Source organism: Ochotona princeps, chromosome 24 (assembly GCF_030435755.1).
Source record: "Ochotona princeps isolate mOchPri1 chromosome 24, mOchPri1.hap1, whole genome shotgun sequence".
Lineage (NCBI taxonomy): Eukaryota > Metazoa > Chordata > Mammalia > Lagomorpha > Ochotonidae > Ochotona > Ochotona princeps.
Genome location: NC_080855.1, coordinates 3,663,313 through 3,671,441, shown reverse-complemented (window position 1 = coordinate 3,671,441; position 8,129 = coordinate 3,663,313). Strand labels below are relative to the sequence as shown.

General features: G+C 59.0%; 1 protein-coding gene across 3 annotated transcripts in view; it reads right to left on the bottom strand.

Annotated features, from left to right (window-relative positions):
- Positions 1–2,470: 2,470 nt before the first annotated feature.
- Positions 2,471–8,129, bottom strand: part of DAGLB (diacylglycerol lipase beta) — a 29,854-nt gene continuing 24,195 nt past the window's right edge. For all 3 annotated transcript variants that reach the window (XM_004599289.2, XM_058680296.1, XM_058680295.1), the window contains 6 exons: positions 4,386–4,466; positions 4,185–4,312; positions 3,838–3,906; positions 3,688–3,760; positions 2,786–3,036; positions 2,471–2,680 (listed from right to left, as the gene is read on the bottom strand). In XM_004599289.2, the coding sequence (XP_004599346.2) occupies positions 2,482–2,680; positions 2,786–3,036; positions 3,688–3,760; positions 3,838–3,906; positions 4,185–4,312; positions 4,386–4,466 (801 nt within the window). In that variant the 3' untranslated portion in view covers positions 2,471–2,481. The remainder of the gene's footprint in view (positions 2,681–2,785; positions 3,037–3,687; positions 3,761–3,837; positions 3,907–4,184; positions 4,313–4,385; positions 4,467–8,129) is intronic.

The following is an 8,129-nucleotide window of genomic DNA, read 5'->3' as shown; positions in this document are numbered from 1 at the left end:
GCCTTCTTAAAGCCTTATTGTTCAGAAGCCCCCGTTCTTGCGCAGAGTCCAAGTTGCCAAAAGACCTTCGTGAACTAAGTTGCGTTGTCGTGCTGAGAACACTAAGCACCGAGCGCTGCCCGCTGTCGTAAGGAGACTGCGGCTCCCGGAGCGCAGAGGCAGCCAGCTCCTTGCAGACACGTTGCCATGTGACGGTCCCGGTCCTGACCCTGTACTGTACGCCGCGGAGCGGGTGTAACCGCACCGCTCTGCAGCAGTGTGATTTCATGGCGACTAGCTTGCCGAGACGCTGCCAGAGCTCGTGTTCACGTGTCTCTTCTAACCGAGTCTCCGTAGCTGTGTGTGCTGGGGGGTTGTGGGGCGTGAAATGCCAGATGCGACCACAGGATGAAGATACAGAGATGACACTACACTGTCCACGGAGTGAGCTCCGTAAAGCCACCGCGTTCCCCAGGGTCATTCAGTGTTAGCAGTAGTGTTTCCTAAGCGATGCTTCCCGCCCCGCCAGCCCTCGCGGAGTCGGCCGCTGGAGTCATCTTTGAACTGGTCCTCCCCGGTTGCCGACTTAGTGCTTTTCCTAGAGCCCCTTCTCAACGAGCAATATGCCTCCTTGTATAACATCTCTGATGACGCATTAGGAATTTTTTTGTAGATTAGTAAAAGTGCATTCCTGTTATCGCATTACTTTATTCAAAGCTAATTAAATGCTTTCCTTAGTTTTCTAGTTACTAGGTGTAAAAATCATGTGTTGCAGCTTTCCAGTTTTCCAGATATTTTAGATAATCTCCCGTGAACGCCGAGCCTCCCCACCATCTCTGCCTTGCCGGGTTCCCAACACTCACCCACACTGACCCTCGCAACCACACCCCATGGACACACGCTCCCTCTCGTGGCTTCGCCCAGCAAGGTTCCTCTGGGTCTGTGAGGTTCTGTAAACTGTGCTAGTGCTAACGACGTTCCGTACAACTGCACTCACTGGCAAGAAAACCACGTGGGAACTTTGAACCACTAAAACAACATTTTTTAAATTGACAGTTGCAGAATTGTGGAGTGTTTTTACATTGATCTTTTGCTAATGCAATTAGCAGTATGTTTTGCATGTATGACTTAATAAATCCTGGAATCGTATGACCGGGCGTACTTGAATTCTTGTGAGTTGATGCATGAACTCTGGGATGCGTGTGCATGAGCTCTGGCGGGGGTCCCACCTGCCTGCCCGGCAGGCCCGGCCAGAGCATGGGGGTGGCCACCAGCCTCCTGGGGACGGTGGCCCGTGAGCCTCAGGGCCCGAGGGGCGGATGACCAGAGCTCCACCTGACCAGTCCTGAGCATTTTCCTGGAAGATTCCTTTGTTTTCCAGGTAATTAAACCAAGTCTCAGGATTCTGAGGGCAGATTTTCCCGGTGTGTCCGCCACCTGACACACGTCTCTGCAGTCTTCCGTGGACCTTCCTGCTGGATCCTTGACCCTCCCACACTCCCCTCTGGCTAGCCACATCTCGTCTTGGGTCAGCCTTGGGACTGTGGCTCTTGTCTGTCCTGAGCCACAGCCAGGGACTTGGCTGCTGTGACTCCTGGTCTTGCCCTCGTGTCCGGCCAGTCTTGGCTGGTGCTTGAAGATACCAAAGGCTCACACACGTGCTGTCCCGCCTTCCCTCCATGGGCTGGTGCTGGAGCTGGGCCGAGACAAAACCTGAGCCAGCACAGGGCGCTTGGTGGTAAAGCTCTGCTGACCGCCCTCACCCATTCTCTGCCACTTTCCCAGAGAAGCTGTGTGGAGGGAGTGGCCGGAGCAGAGGCGGGGCTCAGCCAGCTCCCAAACAAGTGGCAGGCAGCAGGATGCAGCTTTCCTCCCAATGCGGTCATCCCCCACCACCTGTGGGGCTCCTAGCTCCCACTCTGGGGTTTCTCGCAGCATCTCCACTGCCTGCTGAGGGGCTAGGGAGCAGATGAGAACCACCTTGCTCAGCCTACAGGCAGAACTGCAAGAACAGTCTGGAGTTCACCTTGATTTAGAAGAACTACCACCACCGGCCGATGCGTCAGACCTGCTCCTTGAAACGGCCTAGGCACCGCACAGAGCCTGTTAAATGCTTTATTCTCTTCATTCCCTTTCAGGCCACTGACCGACCACCTGCAGGGGGCGCTAGCACGTGTCCACTCCCCTGCCCAGCCCCTGCCCTGGGTGCCCCTGAGGCGGCAGCCCTGGGATGGCTGCGGAGCCCCCATCCCATGCCCCATGCACTGTAAGTCAGCTCACACCTGAGCCGTGGCAGGAAAGCGGCCGTCCGGGAAGAGGGGTGGCTGCGGGCCGGCCGAGCCCAGGGCTGTCCGGGGCACCTCACACACCAGCACTGTGCCCATTGCACCCCACAAGCCTCCTGTCCCTGCTGTCCATTCTGGTGGTGTCACTGAGGGTTCCTGCTGAGGGTGTCCTGTATCCTGGCCTCACTCAGACACCGAGTCAGGAAACGGTCCTCGCTCACACCACATCGACGTCGGGCAGCCCCTGTGCTGGACAGGAGACACAGACCCCTCTGTCGGCCACCACACTGTCCAGGGCCCTCATCAGGATGTCTGGCATGTGGTCAGTCAGCATCTTGGGCCCGATGAGGATTCGGCTGAACTCCGCCTCATGCGACCACCGGGCGGTGTAGCGCGCTGCTGCGCAGCAGCCAAGCCTGCAAGCAGGAGCAAGTGAGGGGCGCTGCTTCAGGGACCCCCGCCCATGCCTGCTGCCCCGTGGAGAGGGGCTGGGCCATGGCGCCCCCAGGGTCCACACTTACCTCCCCGAGCCACCCTCCTCCTCCAGGTGGATGAGCCTGCCAGGGGGGTACAGGGGTGGGTACTTGGGCGAGGAGTCCAGTGGGGAGTCGCTGGAAGAGCTGTATGCGGGGGACCAGTGTGTCAGCAGGCTCTGCTCCCCGAGAAGAGGCTGTGTCAGCTCCCCCTGGCTGTCCCCGTCCAGCTCGGTGGGGAAGTTATCAGGGTTCCCTCCGAACAGCTCGTACCAGCAGCCATGCAACAGGATCCTGTACTGAGGGTGAGAGAGGGGCAGGTGTGGAGGCCGGCCTGTGCTGCAGCGGGAGCACCCTGCATGGACGCCAAGAGCACCCAACACATCCCAACACTGCAGTTCCAGGCCAGGACCCAGAAGGTGAGGTCTGACAGAAAACCCTTGGTTCTTTTCAGGAACTCCTGCCAAGCAGCATACCCGTCTCTGTTACTAAACGCTGAGCTGGGGAGGGGCAAGTGATATGGAGAAGATGCTCTGATTAGCAAACAAAGCCAAAAGCAAAATAGTGGCTAATGAACTAAAATCGCCAGTGATGTTATCCAAAGCTAGCACAGGTGGACACGCTTTTTCAGACTCCATCAAACACACGGGAGCATCCTGGCAGTGCCCCATGCGCCCTGGGAAGCGCCACGTCCCCAGGACAGGCACACTGGAACTTTCCTCTGTGGTTTGGGGACAGAGCGCCGGCAGGCACAGCCGGAGTCGTCGGAGTCGTCGCCTGGGAGCAGAGGCCCAGGCAGTGCTGTCTAACCGGAGGGCATGTGCTCGCTGAGCCGTCGGCCTGCTGGGCAGCACCACAGAGCTCGGCGGGCGGAGCAGCGGCAGGCCCAGCGGACAGTGCCCTCCCTGCGCTCCCGAGCCACCCACCGCCGCTGTCCGGGCAGCTCTTACCTTGGGCTGGTTGCAGTGAGCAATCACACGTAGGATTCTCCTCTTCAGATCCTCCAAGTTGGTCACGCTCAGCCTGAGGGGCAGGTCCCACTGAGGCACAGGGCGCCGGGGCTCCGGCCACCTCAGCCCCAGCCCCAGCCTCACACCTACCTGGGGATGACATCCTTGCCAAGGACAAGCGACACGATGAAGCCCTTGGAGTATTCACAGAGGGATTTGCTGCAATGCCCCGGACAGCACGAGTCAGCTGCCCGCCCGCAGCGCACGAGGCCAAGGCAGCAAGACTGCGGCTCCCCTGGGCCCTGAAGGGGTGGGAGAGTCCAGGGGCAGTCCTGGACCCGCTGGAGCGAGCCCAGCCACAGCTCACATTCCGACCAGCTCAGCCTAGCAGATGGGCCCCTGGCAACCCACCCATGGGCACAGAAACCTCGCTGGGCAGACGCATGGACCCCCACATGGCCCCTCGGCACACCCTAAGGGTGGAGGCGGGGCAGTACCTGAGCAGCCCCCGGGGCGGGGAGAAGGCGTAGCAGCGGACTTGCGGGTAGGAGCTCCTGAGCATCAGCGCCAGCAGGGCGGCGGCTCCCGCGCCCAGGCTGTGCCCCACGGTGACCAGCCGATACTCCTGCAGGACCAAGGCAGTGAGCAAAAGGTCGCACATAACAAACAGGAGAAAGAAAAAGAAAGTAACATCTTACAGGAGCAACGCTGAAGGCTTGACTCAAAATCCCGTCGTTGATGAGGCATCGGTGGACGTATCTGGCAGCCTGTGAAATGCCCTGGGGACACAGACGAGGTGGGGTCAGGATGGATCAGGGCGGAGTGCACCTGCTGCAGGCTCATGGACTGGCCCCCAGACAGGAGACCCCAGCAGGGGCCCTGCAGCCCTCCCCCCGACCCCAGTACTGCGCTGGGCACGGGCAGGGGCTCAGGGTCAGACCCGTCTGCAGCCTCTCCTGCAGCTGTGGGGGAGCTGGCTTCAAGCATGCGTCACATTATGTGAGCCAAGGCCTCAGGAGCTGGCCAGATTTAGCTAGGTAACTGATCTTTTTATTACTACATTTGAGAGAGATGGACAGAGGGAGAACTGGCTTCCTATCTTCTGGTTCATTCCTCAGCTGCCCTGGTGCAGGAGCCAGGAGCCGGCACTCCACCCAGGTCTCCTCCGGAGCAGGTGGAACCCCACCACTTGTGCTGTCCCGCCTCCCAGGGCCTCTGGGACTGCCAGCCTAAACGCCTACCCAGCTCATCTTTTAAAAGGGCGTTAGGGCCCGGCGGCATGGCCTAGCGGCTAAAGTCCTCGCCTTGAAAGCCCCGGGATCCCATATGGGCGCCGGTTCTAATCGCGGCAGCTCCACTTCCCATCCAGCTCCCTGCTTGTGGCCTGGGAAAGCAGTTGAGGACGGCCCAATGCATTGGGACCCTGCACCCGCGTGGGAGACCCGGAAGAGGTTCCAGGTTCCCGCCATCGGATTGGCGCGTACCGGCCCGTTGCGGCTCACTTGGGGAGTGAAACATCGGATGGAAGATCTTCCTCTCTGTCTCTCCTCCTCTCTGTATATCCGGCTTTCCAATAACAATAAAAATCTTAAAAAAAATAAAAAATAAAAAAAATAAAAGGGCGTTAGTTCTAAGCCAACAGTAGGCTCTTCCTCTATCTAAAGGGAGCTCCCAAGAGGTGAGGCCTGGGGCAGGGAACGAGAGAGCCTGGCCCGGGGCCGGAAGGCCACCCTTGGGCCAGCACAGCAGCTTCCGCGCTACGGCCCATGCTCCGACAGGACATGCAGAGGGCTGCGGGGAACTGCAGGACTGTGCCAAGCGTCCGTAAAGGCACTGCGGGTCCCTGGGGTGTTCCTGGCCCGAGAGGGCAGCGGAGGCAGGCCTCCCAAGCATCCTGCCAGAGGTTAAAGCGGTCACCTGCGGCCCGCCAGGACCCGCATGGACGACGTAGCGGTTCCGAGCCCTGGGAACTGAGCAGAACTTGGAGCCCACACGCTGCTGCCATGCCTCCCTGCGCAGCTGGCAGCTCCAGCTCAGACCTGGGTCAGTGAGGACGGCAGCAGGGCTTGCCTGCCTGGGGGCCGGCGAGGCAGAGGTGTGGACACTGCTCCGTCAGGCCGTGGCCAGTGCTACACACCACTTTCACCTGAGCAAACCACAGCCCGGCCAGAGCCTGTGGCACGCCTAAGGTAGCCCGGGACAACTGGCTGACTCTCTGTAATAACGGTTAAAATTTTCTTTTTCTTCACACATGTGCAGTAACGGTTAAAGTGGAGTCTTGTGAAACGAGGAGGCAGCAAAAGCCAGCTAAGGGTTAAAGAAAAAACTTGCCACTCCCAGGTTGGCAAGGCTCGCATGGGCTCTGCTCCACGGCCCCTTCCCGGCCCTCCCAGGCGGGGCCCTGCACACCTGCTACTGGCAGCTGCACGCAGGCTACGACACGCCTGCTTTGCCAACAGCAGGGTGGGTGTGAAAGGCACCAAGCCCAATAGTGGGGCACCTCTGGACCTCAACACTGCCAAGGCCACGTCCCCCGGGCACCGCCTTCTCCTGGGAGTCCTCGCTGGGCCGGCTTGCAGTGAGCCACTGCACACTGACCCCCACGTATTCCAAGCCACAGCGCACCCACTAGGGAGTGAGAAAATAAAAGGGGAGCTAGCAATCTTGACAAGGCTGTGCGGAAACCAAACTCAGATGGCGTCTGCTGGTGGGCCCCCAACATGGCCTGCACGGTGCAAAACAACACAGTGGCCCACCAAAAAGTCACAGAACTGCAGCCCCATATCTGGGCTAGTCCCAAAAGGAGGCACCGGTACACATGGGCACAGCAGCCAACAGACAACACCCCCGCCCCTGGGAGAAGGCCAAGCCTCCCATGGGCTCTCTGATCAGCATCACTTGGCTTCAGGGAGAAAGACAGCAGGTAGTTGGGGGTAGCAGCTGACATGCCGCCTGCACTGCCTGCGCCCCATTTCCGAGGGCCCAGCCCCTAATTCCGGCTGCCTGCTAACGCACCCCAAGAGGCAGCAGGTGCTGGCCTAAGTTCTTGGGCCTCTGCCCCCTACCTGTGCAATCTGAATTGAAATCTGGGCTTTTGCCTTCAAGCTAGCCCGGTTCCAGCCTGCACAGGCATTGTGGGGTGACCCATGGGCTGTAACATGCGTCTCTCTGCCCTTCCAATGAAGTGAAAGTCAGTTTCAACACGGGCTACAGCAGCATCATGCCCAGACGGACCTGGGATCCCACCAACGTGAATGTCTAGGGCAGGTGCAGTCCCAGGGATGAGGCCACACGGGGCAGCTAGGACGGCCACGCAGCATTCAGGGATCCAAGCACCCTGGGAAAACCCTGAAGGTGGAGGATCCTGGGAGTGCCTGGGCCGCCAGGCACCTGCACGCTTACTGGTGGCCAGCACACACCTAGTGGCTTTTAATGTGTGTTTCGTAATTTTTTTTTTTTTTTTTAAAGATTTATTCATTTTATTATAGCCAGATATACACAGAGGAGGAGAGACAGAGAGGAAGATCTTCCGTCCGATGATTCACTCCCCAAGTGAGCCGCAACGGACCGATGCGCGCCGATCCGAAGCCGGGAACCTGGAACCTCTTCCGGGTCTCCCACGCGGGTGCAGTGTCCCAATGCATTGGGCCGTCCTCAACTGCTTTCCCAGGCCACAAGCAGGGAGCTGGATGGGAAGTGGAGCTGCCGGGATTAGAACCGGCGCCCATATGGGATCCCGGGGCTTTCAAGGCGAGGACTTTAGCCGCTAGACCACGCCGCCGGGCCCTGTTTCGTAATTTTTTAAAACCACCCATATTTGGGCCCGGCATGATTGCATAGCGGGGTTAAAGTCCTCGCCTTGAACACACCAGGATCCCATATGGGCGCCAGTTCTAATCCCAGCTGCTCCACTTCCCATCCAGCTCCCTGCCTGTGGCCTAGGAAGGCAGTCGAGGATGGCCCAAAGCCTTGGGACCCTGTACCCGAGTGGGAGACACAGAGGAAGCTCCTGGCTCCAGAATGGCTCAGTTCCAGCTACTGTGGCTGCTTGGGGAGTGAACCATCGGATGGAAGATTTTCCTCTCTGTCTCTCCTCCTCTCTGTATATCTGCCTTTCCAATAAAAATAAAATCAATCTTTAAAAACAAATAAATTAAAAAAAATAAATTAAAAAAACCCACCCATATTTAAGGAAATCACAGGTCAGCCCTAGCCTGTCTCCCTGGGAGACAGCCCCAGCCCAGAGAAGCCCAGACCTCTGGGAGGACGTGTGGGAGCAGCCGGGAGAGGTGGGGAGGCCTTCTCCACAGCATGGCTCTGCTCCTCTCACTGGGAGGCCACTGCCAAGCCGAGGGCGCGACGAGCCAACAGCCGGCCTGACACGGGCTTCACTGACCATGTTGCTCAGGCAAGTCAGACTCGGTCTCCGCATCCTCTCTTTC